The sequence below is a fragment of the Phocoena sinus genome, chromosome 2 (assembly GCF_008692025.1).
Source record: "Phocoena sinus isolate mPhoSin1 chromosome 2, mPhoSin1.pri, whole genome shotgun sequence".
Lineage (NCBI taxonomy): Eukaryota > Metazoa > Chordata > Mammalia > Artiodactyla > Phocoenidae > Phocoena > Phocoena sinus.
In genome coordinates, this window is record NC_045764.1 from 128,482,817 (window position 1) to 128,501,625 (window position 18,809).

At 44.3% G+C, this 18,809-nt stretch overlaps 1 protein-coding gene across 3 annotated transcripts in view; it reads right to left on the reverse strand.

The window, feature by feature from the left end:
* The window catches only part of PYGL (glycogen phosphorylase L), a 53,296-nt gene extending 35,793 nt beyond the window's left edge, over positions 1 to 17,503 (reverse strand). The window contains exons 1-4 of one of the 3 annotated variants that reach the window (XM_032623821.1): positions 17,176 to 17,503; positions 12,000 to 12,101; positions 9,054 to 9,132; positions 5,785 to 5,888 (exon numbers count right to left, since the gene is read on the reverse strand). In XM_032623821.1, coding sequence (XP_032479712.1) covers positions 5,785 to 5,888; positions 9,054 to 9,132; positions 12,000 to 12,101; positions 17,176 to 17,418 — 528 coding nt within the window. In that variant the 5' untranslated portion in view covers positions 17,419 to 17,503. Of the gene's footprint in view, positions 1 to 5,784; positions 5,889 to 9,053; positions 9,133 to 11,999; positions 12,102 to 16,656; positions 17,102 to 17,175 lie in introns of those variants that run through there. The other 2 variants (XM_032623822.1, XM_032623823.1) reach the window with 2 other exon arrangements.
* Positions 17,504 to 18,809: the final 1,306 nt, after the last annotated feature.

Genomic DNA, 18,809 nt, shown 5'->3' on the forward strand with positions numbered 1-18,809 from the left:
TGGCAAGAAGGGAGGGGTAAGGTTTTTAGTACAAAGCTCCCTTGTCAATGAGATTACCTCCAATATGGTTATTTTACCTACCTGATTCCTCATCCTTCCCTCTTAGAAAACTCAGCTTTAGTTTAAAAAGATATTAATGATGAATTATGACACAATGCTGGATGCTTCATGATCACCTGTGTATGAGTTCAGTGTCTGCCCCAGGCACAGTGTGGAAAGAGGCAAACACACACAGCTATCTTTTGAGATATTAGACAAAACATTAATGTCAATAGCCAGACAAGCAAACACACATCCATTTATTCAAATATTGATCATATTGGGAATGCTAGTAAGCTGCTCATTAACAAGAGCTACCAGCATGATGAATGAAAAGGGGACACACAGAAACAACATCTTTAGATAGAAGGTCTGGAATTAGAGAGCTGCAGGAGGATGTAGCAGGTGCAGGATGAAGCCTAGGGAAGGCTGGACCTAGACGTGAGCTAATCAATACAATGCACCTTGTTAAAATGCAGAGTCCCTGGCAGTCTGGGGAGGGGTCTTAAATTTTCCATTTAAAAATTTGCATCTTGGGGCTTCCCTGGTGGCGCAGTGGTTGAGAGTCCGCCTGTCAATGCGTGGGACGCGGGTTTGTGCCCCGGTCCGGGAAGATTCCACATGCCGTGGAGTGGCTAGGCCCGTGAGCCATGGCCGCTAAGCCTGCGCGTCCGGAGCCTGTGTTCCGCAACGGGAGAGGCCACAACAGTGAGAGGCTCGCATATCGCAAAAAAAAAAAAAATTTGCATCTTAACATGTAGCCATGGGGTACACGGTGCAGCAGGGAGCTACACAGCGATACAAAGTCAGGAACTGTAATTCAGAATTGAGACTTCGGCTATCCCATTCATAAAGAGAACAAAAATACAATTAAAATTTAACAAGGAAAGGATTGAATTTTATCAGTTGATAAGAAATTGGTTAAGTTAGAGTCCTCTAGCTCGTGTTAATAACTAGAAACTCTATGAAAAATAAATGAGGATATGCACAAAGATCAAACATCCTGACTTACAAAACACTTCACGCTGCACTTAGGCAAGGGCAGGTTCTGGGTTTCAAATTATTGGTCAATGTGAACACACAATGCTTCCTGTAACAGGAAAGAACCTTACGGCCTATTTGCCTCATTTCAGCACTCAGGACTGTTGTAAAATACACCTTAAGTTTTTACATGAACCAGGAGGACGAGGAGGCAGAAACAGCATTCCTCTCGAAAATCATGTGCACAGGTGAGCTGACAAGATATTTTCTGCTGAAAAATGCAGCAGAAGCAGACTCTTCTCTCCTCAAGCACTGTGAAATGCCCATACAAGAGAGGCTGAACTCTGAGCTTCCCACCACTGGCCGGACCCTCCTGGCCGCCTCTGCAAATCAGAAGCTGCACTTGCTCTTTTGAGGACACGCTGTTAAGCGACAAGGGACTAGTCAGCCAGTCACTCTCAATGTTGGTCTGATTTTTCCCTCCCAAATAATGGCTGGTTTTCATTTCACTGGGTTAACGAGTTCTGTAGGAGAATAGGACTCCTAGCTTGCTGTTCTTTATTGAGTCTCTTCCTGATTTTGGCAAGAAATCAGCCCTCAGTTATGCAAAGCTTGTTTTTAAGGTGAATTGAAAAATAGATATTTCATAAAAGCAAGCTGGTCTGAGCAGATCAGAGGAGAAAGAGAGAACTGCCTCCAGCCACCCCAGCTCAATCCACAGAGGCTGCGGGATGGTGATAAACCTTCTTTCTATCTTGCTTTCTTCCAACAAATCAACAAACTGGTCTGTAAATTTAGATTTCCATGTAACCAGTGATCCCTGAGTGCACTAACTTGCCGAGTCATATGAAGGGCAGGGGCCAGACGGGAGGAGAGCTTCCATTTATATCCAAGTGGGCTGTGTGGATCTGAACATCCCAGATGAAAAGGAGCTGAGACAAAGCAAGCAGGAGACTGTGGCGTGGGGAGCAGCGTGCCCGCTTGGGTGGTGGTGGCAGTGGTGGTGTGTGTGTGTGGGGGGATGCATGGCAGCTGGATCTGGGGTCTTCCTAGAGAGATTACTCGGTGGGATCTATTCCAGCCAGCATGGAAGCAGAGGTCAGCTCAGGGCCTCTGTGAGTGACTGAATTCGAAGAAACGCTTTTCCCCTCAACTGCGGGATACACGGGACATGAAGAACCAGTGAGCAACCATCAGGGGCTGTCAACAAACTTTGCTTTCTGATGGTACCAGTCATTGGTAAATGTTTCTGGGGAGCACCAGGAATTCAACAATGGTCAGGAGAGGGAGGCTTGCTGGGTAATGTGAACTGTGCATGACTAGGTATAGCAGGGTTCTAAGGGAAAGAATGTTCCAGCAGACTGCTTGATTCAACCCTGAGATTTCTACTATCAGCGTCTTTCCACTCAGAACTTTAGTGTGTGACTGTTTAACTTGAGGCTGTCGCAACTGCCTTTCCCCCCTCTTCTTCCCAGTGGCCAGTCATTTTCAGAGGACTATTCTGAGAAGGTTTCAATGATCCCCATTAGAGTTCGAGGTAAGTCAAGCATTTGAGCAATAAAATTGTTTTCCTTGGGGGGTGGGGTGGAGTTCACAACAAACACTTTATTACTGCAAATCTTCCTTGAAGAGAGCTTTCAAAACTGAAAGTCTATCAACCTTTAAAAATCTTCCTAGTTTGTGCAATTTTCATCGGCCTTCTCCATTGTAAGAGCAACCATGTAGCTGATGTGAGTAGAGCAGTGACCATGCCCCCAAAAGGCATTCTGCTTTCCTGGAAGGTATTTTTTGTTTTTCACGGAAACAGTTTCTTTTTTATGTTTGCTTTTTAAAATCCCATCCCAGTGAACAATGGCTATGGTAGATAAAATTAGGTGTCCTTCTGACTCAATTTCAGTTGTAATGAAAGAAGTGATGATGTAGTAAAGCTAGCTTTGGAGACTAGCAAAAGCCACTTGGTCTCTCTTTTTCCTTTAAAAACACTAGAATATATACTTCTTGGGTCTCACAGGAGAGAAGGGATGGTTTCCTGAAATAAGGCCATTTAAAAGTAGCAAAGGTCATAGGTGGGATTAATAAAGAGTGACCTTTCATAAGACTTTGGGGAAAATGCACTTGAAAGACAATTTTTTGAGACTGATCTGCTGAGTTAAAAAAAATCTTTCACAGAAAAGTAAGAAATAAAATCCTTAAACATCCTGGGGTATAATGAGTACCATACAGGATACAAAGACTGAGAATGGATACCATGTATCGCTTGGTCAGGTTGTGTTAAAATCTTGGTCCTACTGGAAATGCCTGCCAAGCTAGGCTTCTCACCATGTAGCCCTAGATTACTTCACTGTGGAAGGGAACCAATTATTTTGTTTTTATATCTTTTTTTTTTTCTATTTTTTTGCAGTACGCGGGCCTCTCACTGTTGTGGCCTCTCCTGTCGCGGGGCACAGGCTCTGGACGCGCAGACTCAGCGGCCATGGCTCACGGGCCCAGCCGCTCCGCGGCACGTGGGATCTTCCCGAACCGGGGCACAAACCCGCGTCCCCTGCATCTGCAGGCGGACTCTCAGCCACTGCGCCACCAGGGAAGCCCTGTTTTTTTATGATTATAAAATACACATTTCCTATGAAATATGCGTCATGTAGGAGAACAAACAGAAGATAGTCAAAGTCACCCATAATCTTATCTCCCAGAGATAATTAATTACTGTTGAAGCTTTGACATTATTTTTTTTTTCTAGCACTTTATTTTTTTGGTTTCTTTTGGATAGGTCATACTATCCAAATGATCCTATACCTCCTTTTTTCAGCTGTCATAAACAATTTCCCATTTCATTATAATTAATTAAAAACATGATATTAATGGTTACATTAATATTTTATTATATAATACCACAATTTAAAAAACTATCCTCCTTTTATTAGGCCAAATTAACATTTCATTGAGTGCCTATTTGTGCAACAGACATTTTACATATTTTCATAGTTCTGTGAAGCTGGCATCTCCATTTTGCAGACAAAAGTGAGGCTCAGGGAAGCTAGGTAGCCTAATCAAGACAACAAACTTCATAAGGGTAATGAGTTGCACTTAGGCCTCAAATTAGAAATTAGATCTCATATTAGGGCCCAATTTTTTTTCTACCCAATGCTGCCTCCTAATTGATTTAGGAGTAGCTAAAGATACACTGGTTCTTAACAAAATTTGGAAGTTTGTCTTTCAATATGTTCCCAATATTCTCCTCCTGGGACTTCCCTTGGTGCATTCTCTTATATCAAATCTTTTAGTGCCCTTCTTCTTTGGCCCAGAGTGTCCAAACACTGAGGGAGGGGAAAGTGGATGGCGGTGACACTCAGCTTCTCAGCCTTCCTCTCCCCTGGGATTAGCTCCAGCCTAGGTCCCTCAACCCAATGCCTGATCACGCTGACCTTGGACTGACTCTTGGGAGGGCTCAGAGAGCTCAGGCTTCTTGAATATCCAGTATCCTTCTGCCAGTGATGTGTGTGTATGAGACAAAGATACGGAGAGAAAAAACCTAAATCACACTTAGCATCGGGGAAAACTGTCCATGCCAGGGCTGACCGTAGTTCAAAGAGTTAGCAAAGATAAACAAATACTTAAGAATCTAGTTTGGTTATATAAAAATAAAATGAGAGTCATTTGTATGGATTCATTACTATTTGTGCAGTTTTCTACAGAGCACTATAATTATACACATTACATATGTGCCAGAGTTTTTTAATATAATAGTTAACAGGGACTGCCTGCTTTCGTCTTATAAAAAAAATTAGAACACTGAGCTTACATATCTTGTAAGATAGGCATGTTAAGGAGGGCAAGACTCTGAGTGTAGAAAAGAATACTGAATGTGGACCTGGAAATCTGGGGATATACAGCCTTATTTGCCAGCTGTGTGATCTGAGGTGACTTCCCCTCTTAAGACCTTCAGTTTTCTCACCTACAAAAATGGTGACATGCTTCCTACTATCAAGAGTTATTGGGGGACTTCCCTGGTGGCGCAGTGGTTAAGAAGACGTCTGCCAATGCAGGGGATACGGGTTCGAGCCCTTGTCGGGGAAGATCCCACATACCACAGAGCAACTAAGCCTGTGTGCTACAACTACTAAGCCTGCGCTCTAGAGCCCACGAGCCACAACTACTGAAGCCTCTGCGCGCCTAGAGCCCGTGCTCCGCAACAAGAAAAGCCACTGCAATGAGAAGCCCATGCACCCCAACGAAGAGCGGCCCCCGGCTTGCTGCAACTAGAGAAAGTCCGCGCGCAGCAAAGAAAACCCAATGCAGCCAAAAATAAATAAATTAATAAATAAATAATAATGATAAAAAAGACCCAACATAGCCATAAATAAATAAATAAATTTTTTTAAAAAAGAAAAAAAGTTATTGGGGAAGATCATGAGCTAAAAGATGTGCTCCTCCATTTTATATGCTGCAGAGATAGGACACTGCACGTTATAGGTAGTCCACATGCAGGCAACCAGTGATAACTATCTTCAGAGCACCCCTGTGAGTCTGGCACCGTACAAGATGCTACGGATCTGGTGGTGAATGATATTGGCGATACCGGCAGGCTCTCTGCTCTTAGGGAGCTTACGCCTCAAAGCGGGAAGACTGACAGTATTCACTGATGTCAACCAAATGCCACAGAAAGTAGTAAAGCTCTACGTAAAATGTCCATAAATTATAAACCATCCAGAACACCATGAAGACAAAGGACTTTAATGACAAAATTAAAAAATATGTCTCACGTACCTGCCATCCATCTCGAATCTTCTGATTGAAGATTCCATATTCATATCGGATGCCATAGCCATAGGCTGCAAGCCCCAGAGTTGCCATGGAATCCAAGAAGCAGGCTAAATTAAACAGAGCACAGGCCACAGGCAGCGTCATCAAGGTTACTCAAAATTTTGTCTTTCTCTAAAAAACACGGCAGCCACAAAACATTTCTCTATGAGAAACCATATTTGTATCTTAAAGCAGAGACTGCAGCACAGCGGGTATTGTTTTTAAAATAACATTCTAATTATAGAATAAACTATAGAAAAGGTAGAAAATACAAACATGTATAAAGAAGAAAACAAACATTTATTACCTCACCATCCAGAAATAACCACTGTGTTGGCATTTCATCTGAGAAATGCCAGATGTCCACGTTAGAAAGGTCCTTTATTATGTCTATGTTAGAAATTCCTTTATTGTGTCTGTTCCTCACACTGCCCTTTCTAGGGGAAGCTGTCTCCATGCCCCCCTGCTTGAAAAGACGTGTATAATTTACATGTAAATTGACTGACTAGCTGGACATCTGGGGCAGACTCTCTTTCTGGCTAATGGAATTCCAGTGTGGTTCACATTATCAGGTGGCCTTATGCTTCAGGGAGGCTGGACCAACTGAATCTTGACTAAACTTCTAAGCTAATCATAGTAATTTTATGTCCTTCACCAGTTTGGGTTTTGGCATGAGCATTCAATGACATTCAATCCAATGAGAGGTGCTAGAAAGTCTGCTGGGTACAGTGAAAGATTTTCCTTACTGCTGCCGTCTTTCTTCCATGAAGGTAAAGTCAAAAGAACCACAGAGACCCAGAGTCCTAACAGAATTGTGCTGCTGAATCAATTAATCTGAAAATGGCCAACCTCTGAAGTTCTCGTTCTGTGATAATACATGTCCTTGTTGGCGGAACTAGCTTTTGCTAGGTTTTCTGTTTCTCGTAGCCAACGGCTTTAATGACAGAGCACCTGATCTAGAGCAGCCAATCAACAGGCTGGGTAGGATCTATCTTGTGGTCAGGAGCAATTTTAGGGGTTACGCTAAGCATGTTGCCCCTCTCAGGAATCTGAACTGAGAAATATACAGAGAATGAGAAAATATAGTAGGATCTAAAACTGAAAAGAACATTGAAAATTGCAGATCAAACAGGAAGAGACTGAGCTAGGTTCACGGTGGAGTCCTAAAACAGATCCACAAAGGCCAATGGCCAAGACCTTCAAGTTACTGTAACATCACAATGGTCTTCCAGTCCCTGTGCTCATGTGGCCTGGCTCTGTCCCAGTTCCTGCTCTCTCGGAGCTGTGGTGATTTGTCTTTTCCTGGGTCCTGATCAAATTATCCTTAGAGCCTCACCAGAATGGGGGTCCCAGTTTTTTCAGTCTGGTAAGAGATGAGGTCATCTAATGAGAATTACTCAGCCTCATTCATCCCTTCCCTGTCAGGCCCAGAGTGGGGTTAACGCTGCCAAAAAATAGGCCTGGGACTTTACGTAAAAGGAAGGCAGGCTACCTTGTCAGTCTTAGATGAGCATGCCGTTGGCTCTGCTGGTCTTCCTATAGCTCCATGGAAAGCCTACTAATAACCCGATGATTAACTTCTCAAGGTGGCCAAGTATGCCAAAGGCAGCGTTTTCTATGACTAACTGCAACGTTAAAACACATGGCCACTAATGTAGTAAGGAATAAACAATATGAAACACATGCAAATGGAGTTCTAGTCATTTGAAACTGTGTGTAAAATTAAGAGATTGTGGAATCATTTCTAAAAGAGAAGACGCAGATATTTATTTTTCATAGAGTACGATCTGATACATACATGTGTGGTCGTACATTCTATTATTAAATTTAAATTTCACAAGTAAATAATATAGTAACATCCTCTTTGTAAAAACAATTAAAATGTTACAGACAGGACTTCCCTGGTGGCGCAGTGGTTGAGAATCTGCCTGCCAATGCAGGGGACACGAGTTCGAGCCCTGGTCTGGGAAGATCCCACATGCCGCGGAGCAACTGGGCCCGTAAGCCACAATTACTGAGCCTGCGCGTCTGGAGCCTGTGCTCCACAAGAGAGGCCGCGATAGTGAGAGGCCTGCGCACCGCGATGAAGAGTGGCCCCCGCTTGCCACAACTAGAGAAAGCCCTCGCACAGAAACGAAGACCCAACACAGCCATAAGTAAATAAATAAAGCAAACTGTCAACAAGTAAAAATAAATAAACACTATAAAATGTTACCGACAGGGCTAGCATCCCTTTTGACTGCCACCCCCAATTCTGCGCTCCTCTCTACAGAAAGTCACAAGGAGCAGTTCAGTATTTCAAATTCCAGACTTTTTCTATGGATTTACATATATACATTCTCACATAAAATATTAATTTTTTAAAAACATAAATGGTATCACACTGTGTGGCTTTTAATGCAACTTGTTTCCTCTGCCCCCAGCCCCCCACCTCTTGGAGGTCTATGCAGGGAAGTACAAATAGTTCACTTTTAGGTTGACACATATTATTCTGTAACATGGTGTTCCTCTACTTATTTACCTATTCTATCAATGGACATTAGGTTACTTCTAAAATTTTGCTTTTACAAACAATACTGTAGCAATTATTTTCACATGCCTCCTTGTGTACATGTTGGAGTATTTCTTTAGGGTAGATATCAGGAATTAGAATTGCTTGGTGGTAAGGATGCATATTTTTAATTTAATGGCATTGGTATTATATTTTTAATGTTTTCCTCTATATTTGTGGAAAAATCATTTCCTGGATAAAGCAAAGGACTCAAACTTCATTCATACAAAACAAAAATATTCATTAATTCAATCATACCAATAGTATAACAAGTGTATCACTGCCTACTAGTTAATCAAAAAGCAAACTGTTAAGTGCACAGGACGATAACACAATGGGTAAACAACTTAGGTGCTACCACACGAGTATGTGAATTGAGTAGCTGTGAACAAACAACAGTGAAGTGAAGGGGCCACTTTGGAAACCCTTAAGTGAACAGGAAGGATCTGGTTAGCTTTGGGGTTTGAAGCAATGTCTCCAAACTTCTTAAGCAATGTCTCTTTTGTTAAAGATCGTTTCTCTACTGTTTGTCTAGAACTGGTCAAACCACCGTGCAGACTCAGAAACAAACACAGCTACAACCGGCTCACACTGTGCACTTCTAGACAGTCTTCTGGTTCTTTAAGCATGGCTGTGCATGGCATCTGAGATGGCGTCAAGGGCCAGACAATAGCACACTTACCAGCAAGCCTCCCAAGACCACCATTGCCAAGCCCAGCATCTTCTTCAATTTCTTCTAACTCCTCCATATCCAGTCCAAGCTGGTGATGAAAGAAAAACAACATAGGACGTGGATACAAACTTCAGATATACAAACAGGCCACTTCAGAGAGAACAGTCATTTCCTAAAGCTCTGGGTTGGGTCTTCAGGTTCATCTGTGAACTCAATCCTGCCAGGTCCCTCACTGCTTGAACTGCCATCAGATACCCGCTGCGGATGCTGGTGACTGAAGATGCAAACTGTCCGAGAAGGCACAGCAGCAGCTTGGAGAAGAGTATGGGCTCTAAATGTCCATTACCGACTCTGTTACCTCTTAGCTATATGAACCTGAGCAAGGTAGTAAATCTCACTATGCCTTTCACTTCTCGTTTAAAAATGAGGATAATAGTATCTACTTCATTTAGGGCTGTGAATTAAATGAGATTATACAAACAAAGCATTCAGAATGATGCCTGGGTAGGTATTTCTTGATAAATGTTGGCTATCACTATTTCTTAAAATTATTTTTTGTTGCCAGGGTAAAACCTCAGAAATAGACCAGTACCAAGTTGATACTAACTGGACTAAATTTTGAAAATTACCAAAAGGTATGAGGTCAGATTTTCTGGGATGGACTACAGTTCATCTTTTCATGACCACAACATATTTACTCAGTAAGGTCAAAGGTTGTTAACCCAAAACCAGTTAGTGAGTCACTGCCCATGACACCAGGGGCCAGACAGCAGTCAGGGAAACCTCAGCCCCGTGTTCCTGCTGGATGGGCCTAAAATCCTCTACTTCTCTCTGGGGTAGATAACAGACTGTGGGGGGGATAATGGGAGGGGGAGATAAATTAGGAGGTGGGATTAACATATACACAGTACTGTATATAAAATAGGTAAACAACAAGGACCTACTGGGCTTCCCTGGTGGTGCAGTGGTTAAGAATCTGCCTGCCAATGCAGGGGACATGGGTTTGATCCCTGGTCTGGGAAGATCCCACATGCCACACAGCAACTAAGCCCGCAAGCCACAACTACTGAGCCCGCTGAGCCCGCGTGCCACAACTACTGAAGCCTGTGCGCCTAGAGCCCGTGCTCTGCAACAAGAGAAGCCACCGCAACGAGAAGCCCGCGTACTGCAACGAAGAGTAGCCCCCGCTTGCCGCAGCTAGAGAAATCCCGTGTGCAGCAATGAAGACCCAATGCAGCCAAAAATAAATAAATAAATTTATTAAAAAAAAACAAAAACAAGGACCTACGGCATAGCGTAGGGAACTATACTCAACATCTTGTAATAACCTATAATGGAGAAGAAGCTAAAAAAGAATCTATAGCTGAGCCACTTTGCTGTACACTTGAAACTAACACAACATTGTAAATTAACTATAGTCAATTAAAAAAAAAGAGAGAGAGACTGTGGGAGGCCAAGGAGCATCTGTGACCTTGGGGATGGATGGAATTGGTTGCCAGTCAGCTCCCTGCCACAAAGTGTTGGGACCCGCACAGCCAGAGGTCACTAGCAGCAGTGTGGACTCATATCAAAATTCTGCAGCTGTAGAGGTCACTTTGGACTGTTCATCTTACAATGAGGAAACTGATGGCCAGATAAACTAAACGACCTGTCCTCTGCTGACTAGATAATAATCTAGCCCATGCCTGGCTAATAATGGTCCATTGGGAAGTGACTGCATTCTCAATCTGAAAGTGATGCAATCCATGAAATTTTACATGGAAACATAATTTACACATTTGAAAACATACGCACAAGATGTAACTATGCTTGAAGTGGATGCCCCAGTTGCCATGGGGTTACCTGCTTGGATCCCTACCCTTATTCAAAAGTTGCTTTCTGACACAAGTCCTGATAACTAAATCTTCTAAGAGTTCAAAAATGGATTTGCTTCTGTTCATTGTTCAAAGGGCTTTCAAACTTGCTCCCTGGTGACTAGAGTCCTGGGGTCCTTGTGACATCAACTGCTAATGCTAGTGCTCAGGACTTTTAACATTCTAAACATGCGAGTCTAGAGTAGGCTATAAACCTTGAGCAAGGAGACATGCGTCGCTTCATCCCACCTGGTTAGATTATGGTGCAAAGGAGGTATATTTTTTTCAGCTGATATCAGGGGAAGCAAAGAAAAGGGAAGCAGAGAGGAGCTGCAGTGGTTCTTTCACACGAAATGCTCTACTAAACCCACACAAAGGAAACCAGCCCTAGTGACAAGCAGCTGGCCACATTAGAGGACACAAGCCCTATGCCAGACCAAAAGCGACTTGAACAGTCTCTTACTTAGAGTGCATCTTTGCAAATACTCGTTCCTCCTATTAACCACATCAGAAAGGTTAAGGACTATTTTTGGTATGAAGATGCTTGAAGGTCAAAGGAGAAACAGTTAAATACGTTCATTCAAACAAATTAGCACATTAGGTTCAAGACCTCAGGCTCCTCATTTAAAGAGGAAGTGTATTTTACATCTCATTAAGCAACAGAGAAAGTATGACAACAGAATTTTAAAAGTTTATTACTTTCACGTATTGCCTTGATATACAAATAACAGTCAAACTTCGATCCCTTTAAAAAAGTATATAGGAACCCAAAGTAAAGCTTGTGGTTCCGATAGCAGGGACTCAAGTACTTCTTAAAGGCTTGTTCAGATGCTAATTTCTAAAATGTAATTTGTTGCATAATGCTGTCAAAAGCTGACTGCAGAACAAAATTCTCATGAGGCAAAACTAGTTCTCTAGCTTTGTTCCTCTTAACCCAGAGATCAGGAGTACTATAGATTTCTAATAGTTTGTAATAGCCATGTCTACAGAAGCAATTTTTCACCATTTTTTTGGGGGGGGTGGGGCGGCTATATCCCTAACGTTCCTGAGTTGAACTTGAAATTTAAAGGGAGAGAATGAGAGAAATACGGAGACAATGTACCTGGTAAATGGCCTCGTCACAGGCATTCTGCAGGCCAAGGTTGATCATGGTGTTCTGTAATGTTCGGCCCATGTAAAATTCCAAAGAGAGGTAATAAACCCTCTGAAACAAAGAAGAGAGAGGTCATGTTAACGGCTATGAGGCCAACCTTACTTGTCAACGTAAAAACACAAGGTCACCAATAAGAAACAAACAAGCAGAACTACTTTAACTCAGGTTCAAATGAGACTCCTATAGATGCATGAAGGGCTAAAGAAAAGCACTTCTGATAATTAACTGGCTTTGGAAAAACCATTTCATATCCTGGTTTTGGTGGTAATACTTAAAAAATATATATCTTTTACCCCCAGGGAGGGGAAAAAAAGCAAACTCATCCAACTCATTAGATTCACTGTTTTGTGGGTTTTTTCTTCCTGTTCATGAGCCTCATGAAAAAACATATGTTTGGGGTAAATGGAAGTCAGACTGACATAGCTCATCATTCATCTGTAAAATGTTTACAGGATGAGGGTCAGGTGGGGTTGGCTGTGAGCATCTCAAGTCATCCAAGAAACACAGAGATTAACTCCTTCAAGATACACCCAATGGCTACAAAGTATTCCTCCTTAACTGTTACTGCAAGTAATATTATAATTAAATATTTTAGAATTAAAATTATCCTAGAAAGTCTATGAACTGTATACAGTCTTCTGTATAACAAAAGACTGCCTCAGGTTATTGGTGTCTGTTCTTGGTGAAATAGGACATTTCTCTATCAGGTTAGAAAGAAACTGTTTGCCTTTGACATAGTAAAAGCCAAGTAAATATCAATAGTAATCAGAGTTGAAAGCAAAAGGTGCAAAGCTCAGACTTTCCTAAAACCCTTTAAAATACAAGCACAGTTTACTAGTCAAAAAAACAAAAAGGGTCAGTAACTTCATCATCCTCTTATAAAATATCTTACTCTCTGTATCAGTTCCTCTTTGCTTTTTCACCAAACACAAAACAAAACAATAAAAATCTGTAAATGCATCAGTATCAATATAAAGTCACCTCAAATTTTAGGGACTTCCCCATTTCTCAATAGGAAGAACCCCAAAGAAAAGGATTTGGTCAACCAGGAAGTACTAAAAAAAAAAAAAAATGAATATAGTTCAATATAAGAAATGCCTATTATAAAAATTAAAAAAGGGGCTTCCCCGGTGGCACAGTGGTTGAGAGTCTGCCTGCCGATGCAGGGGACGCAGGTTTGTGCCCCGGTCTGTGAAGATCCCACATGCCACGGAGCGGCTGGGCCCGTGAGCCATGGCCGCTGAGCCTTCGCGGCCGGAGTCTGTGCTCCGCAACGGGAGAGGCCACAACAGTGAGAGGCCCGCGTACCGCAAAAAAATAAATAAATAAAAATAGATAAATAAAGAAGAAATGCCTATTATGATATTTAAATCATTAGTTACACATACATACTTAAAATATTATATGAAAATGTCAATTCAGAAATCTTACTTTTCCCTACTTTCATTTTATGAAACAATTGAATTCTGTCTTCCCATGGATAGTCAACATGTTATCAAACAATATTTTCCAGAGCACATCATCATTATTTTTATCCAAGTTGTTTGAATATCTATAATGCTGTCATTAGGGCCCTCATTAGTTTATTAGATACCTTTCTGTGAGCTGGGAAAAGGTATCTTTCCTGGGGCAGACTCAGGCCAAAGAGGTGCAAGGCGTCACTCACCCCCCCCCACCAACGGCTGGCGCCAATGTACCAATGCATCACAAAAAAGAGCATCTCAAGCCACAAATATCCATTTACATAACATCAGGGCAGTTTTTTTCATTCTTCCCTGTGTGCATTTTCATGATCTCTATAATATAACCACTACCTATTGCTTTTTACTTTTTAATGATCTATAAAAAGCCTGGTTATAAATGCAGTATATATATCCAACACTTGCAATTGTGAGGTCATAGCCCCAGGAATAATGACGACATCTGTGTTAAGTTTCTTTGTCTCCCTTTTAAGGATTCTAAATTAGCATGGACTTAAGAGTTCTTAAGACATTTCAAGGTCTTCCTAAAAAAATGTTGCTGCTTAAAATAAAGTAGTTGATAGAGAGCATCTTGTTACATGACAGATTTTCCAAGGACATGAATTTAAGGTGATTTCCTATTTTCCCACAAATAAAATTTTTGAGGGGGGGATAGCACCTTATATTTGGGGGTATAAAAGACCTTAAAAAATTGATCTCCCTCATTGTCTTAGTTAGTGGTCCCTAAACATTTAAAACATACTTCTGGTAGTAAAATATTTGAGCATCTCCAACATAGCTTATAGATTACATGCAGGCACTTCTATTACTAATATCTTATGTATATTTTACAAAAACTAGATATTTTCAAAAGGCTTGTATAGATAAAATAAAGAAGACATAACAATAAGCAATATTTTAAAAATACTTTAAATTTGTTCCTAGTGTCAATTACTAGGTGTATGGAATAGGTGGCAACACAACTGAGACTTGCAGGGCAAGCAAGAGTTGAGCAGAGTCCCACGTGGTGGGAAGGGCATTCCGGGTGAAGGGTGCAGTGTGGGCAGAGGCCCGGAAGTGGGCAGAACAGGGCATGGATGGGGACGGCAAATTGGCCTGGTGGGAGAGCAAGGTAACGGGAGGGACAGGCTCACCTGGGCTGAGGAGGGCCTCCAGTGCTTAAGGACTGTGGAAGGCAACACTGCCAGTGATAAAGATCTGAGCAGAGGGCAAGATGGATGTCTTTAAGAGGTTTAATCAGACTCTAACGCATAGAATGAGATGGGATTGCAAACTCAAATGCCTTCAGGAGCCAGACAGAAAATAAGTGTGTAAAGGCAGTCACAAAAAACAATGAGGAGTACTGGGCCAAGAACTGGAGTGTCCTGCCCGAAGGTACGGAAAGTAAAACTGCTTAAAGATGTCCAACCGACCAAATAAAATAAGTCTGCTAGCCATATTCAGTTGCATGCAGCCAGTTCAACCATTTCTGGGAAGCAAGGTAAACACTTAGAAATCTACTTCATCGAAGACCAGAGGCCAGGGCCTCAGGCAGAGAGAAGTGAGAGTGGAGGAGAGTGGGTATTTTCAAGGCAAACTGCAGAAATCAACAGAATTTGGCAACTTGTTGAACGGGGAATACAGGAGGAAATCAAAGGCGAAACTAAAGTTTTGTGTCTGGGTGACTGTCAGGATGACAATGCTATTAACATTAGAAACACAGAAGAGACGGCAGGATTGGGAGGGGTGATGATTTGAGTTTTTAACATGCTGAGTTTAAGGGAATAAGGGGAGATCTACGTATGTTTACCGAGCACTTACAAATGTAGGAATGGAGCCAGAAAAGGAATTGAGACTAGAGATCCAGATTTGGGATTCATCTGCAGTTACTGGAAAGCAGGGGAGGTGGGAGAGAAGACTGGACACACCTACTGGCTCCACTCTATGCTGAGGGCAGGGACCTTGTGTTATGTGAATGACTGTCACAGAGCAGACACTTTATGAACATGTGTGGACTGGATCTTGTTCACTTGTATCACTATCAGAATACCTGGCTTATACCTGTGTAAGTAAGAAGTGCTTGCCCAGTGCAGAAACTAACAAGAGAACAAGAAAACCATAAAGTACCAGATAAGTCACTGGAGGAGAAACGTACAAGGCGACTGTGTTCTATGTCACTAAATGCTTTGGAAGTGTGTGGGGAGGGGAGGGGGGCAGGCTCTAAAATATGGCTCATCATCTCACTCTCCAGCTTAAAAACTTAAATAATAATTTTTAATGTAAGGTGCAGTCCCCTCTATGCAAATAAAAATTACGGTAAATATATGTATACATAAAGTGTTTTCTGACGATATAGTTTAGCAGTTGCTACCTTTGGGTAGAGGCCTAAGCCTCAGGGGCGGGGAAGTTACTTTCCATTTGAAAGCTCTGTTACAGCTGCAATTTCTCACTCTGAGGACTGTTTTGCTTAGGGGTTCTTTGAGCACTCGGAATATGGGCTATTCTTTTTCATGCTTTACATATTTTTAAAAATCCTAATAAATGTTTATGTGTATTTCCCACTACCTCCAGGATATTCCTCCCATCATTCACCCTTTCCAATATGCCTCCAACCGGCGTTTCCAGCTTCCTCTCTCAAGACGCACAACCATCCTCACTGCTGCTGCCAGAGCTGCTCTCTCACCCGCACTCTACACAACACAATCCCTCTGGCTGCCAAGTCCTACTCAGTCCTCCCCACCCCGCCTTCCCAGGTTGGCCAGGTGGAAATAGTGTTCCTCCGTGCGCCCAGCAGCGTCCACTCTAGCCCCCGCGCACTGGGTAGGGGTGGTCTGTGAACAGCAGTCCTCAGCAGTTCCCGGGTGGCCTGGCCCTCGGTCTCCAGTCCGCAGGAATCAAGGAAGTCCAGAAGCTCCACACCCCACTCCTAGGAACTGCGTGTTAGGCGAGGGGCGAGGGGCGGGGGGCGCTCAGAGCTCTGACCATGGGGTGGGACCTCTACCCCTCCCTCTTCACCACACTCGGGCAGTACCTACGACAAGCCCGGGTCTCCCGCGAAACCCCCATCTAGTCCTCCAAAAGTTCTATGGGCTCCGAAGCACCTTCTTCCCACCCTTCCCCACCTACCTCCCCTTAATTCTTATTACCTTTTGACGACCTTTGCATTTGTCTCCCTCCCTAAACATTCAACTTCCCCGAGGCAGGGTTCTCATCCGTTTTGTTCTGGGTCGACTGCCTGGGGCCGAGAACTGTGTCTGGCATACAGAGAGGAGCCGCCCGATATCTCAGAGTAAACGCTGAGAGGAATGCTCCAAAAAAGTTTGTGAAGCAAGTGGACAGGCGAGGGAGGCCTGGGCGTCGGCTCCAGGCGGTCCCCAGGGGCAGGAAGCGCAGTGAGGCCCACGAGATGTGAACGGGGTGTTGGCGGAGGGCCGCATCTGTCCCTTGGGCTGCCCACCCGCCGCCCAGACGCTCTACGCCGGACTTCGCGTGGGGCAAGAACGGGGTGAGGAGAGGTCACTCCGGGGCCTCCACCCACCCCGCCGCGGACACCACCCCGGCGCCCGGATGCTGGACTCGCGCGGTCCCGGAAGGGCACGACCCGGCGAGGGGCGGCGAAGAGCCCCCCTCCCCCCCACCCCCATCCCCCGCGCCCGGGCGCGTACCTTGGGGCACGTCTCGTAGTAGTGCTGCTGCGTGCGGATCCAGCGCCCCACCAGGTGGTCGCGCACCGTGTGCGCCAGCGCGAAGAAGTAGTCGCGGGGGGTGGCCACATTGCGGTCCTTGACCAGCGTGAAGTGCAGATGCCGGTTGAAGCCCTTCTTCAGCTCGGCCACGTTCTCCACGCCCACAATGCCGCGGATGCTGATCTGCCGCCGCTTCTCCTGGTCGGTCAGGGGCTTGGCCATGGCGGCGGCGAGCAGTAGGTTCGGCTCCAGACGCCCGGCGGCAGGACAGGGGCGGAGTCGCCCTGCGCCTCTCGCCGCTTTTGAGTCGGCGAAAAGTTTGAGGCCCGCCCCTCGGTGCGGCGCCGCCCGGGGTTGCAGCCCGCCCTCCTGAGAGGCGGAGGGAAACCCTGGCCGCTCCCTTGGACTCTGGGCTGGGCAGGGCGCGTAGGGCGGTGGGAGAGCACCTGTCGCGACCTCTGCGCACCCGATATGCCAGGGGGTAGAGGTGGGGGGCTGGCGGCTAGGGACCTGGGCTGAATACTCTTGGCAGTTGAAGGTGGGACCTTTGGTGACTCACGTGGACACTCTGACGCCTCCTTCCGGATCTGGGGAATGGGGCTGGGGGGTGAGTAGAGGAGGGAATTTATCCTGCCTCCCCACTCTAGAGTCTTGGGTAGAAAGAGGATGTCTGGTGTGAAAGCGTTGTAAGCAGATGGGGGGCAGGGGGAGAAGGTCCCTGGAGATGGGAGAACCACCTGCATGGCTTTCTTGACGTAAGAGAAGGCATTTTTGGCCTAAGCCATGTTGTGATCTAAGCCTGGCCACAATGCTTGTCCTTGAAGAGGTCTCAGTGATAATGATGGAATGATGATGTTGACCCTCATGACTTAAGTCAACGAAAGCTTGGCTTCTGTCTACCTTTGCCCCAATTCTTTGCTGAGTTCTCCTCTGCTCCAGCCCTTTCATGAATATGCATGTACCCTTAGCTTAAAACATCCCCAGTTTTGCTGTTCAGGGAGACTCTGCTTTGGGAAGGATTCCGGGTGTTCTCCTTACTTGCTGCAAGTAATCAATTCTTCCTTCTCCCAATCTTTGGCTTGGTTGTGTCTTTTGGCTCGACACCCACCAAGAGGCGAACCCAGTTTTCAGGTAACAGCAGGTTGCTGGCAAACTTTTGTTTTACGGAGGTTTATTTGCTATTATTATTGCTATTATTTCTCACCTGGAATGGGTTCTACCACAAGCTTTGGAAGGGATCAGCGCTCTTTTACTTCGGTTGTCCCATGTCCCTGTCAGTCCTTGACATCCCCCCATCTAGGATCAGAAAAGAAACCCAGGGCACCCCCTTTGCTTTCATTTAGTTTTTGAGGAGTCAGGAATTCGGGCTTCTTGACTCTTAGACTCATGCTTGCCCTGTCGAAGCCTCCTACTGCTCATCTGTAGTGAGAATCAGAAGTTCTGAGTTGGACCTTCAGGCTGATTAGGTGGCAGAGGCTTTTACCTTTGGCCTCTTGTTTAACCGAAGGCAGGGTGGAGGGAGGAGAAAAAAGAAAGGTGTGTCCTGTAAATGAAGGGATAACTCACTGGGCTGGTTGCCTCGTTTACAGGAAACAAAGCAGTCTGTGTTACTC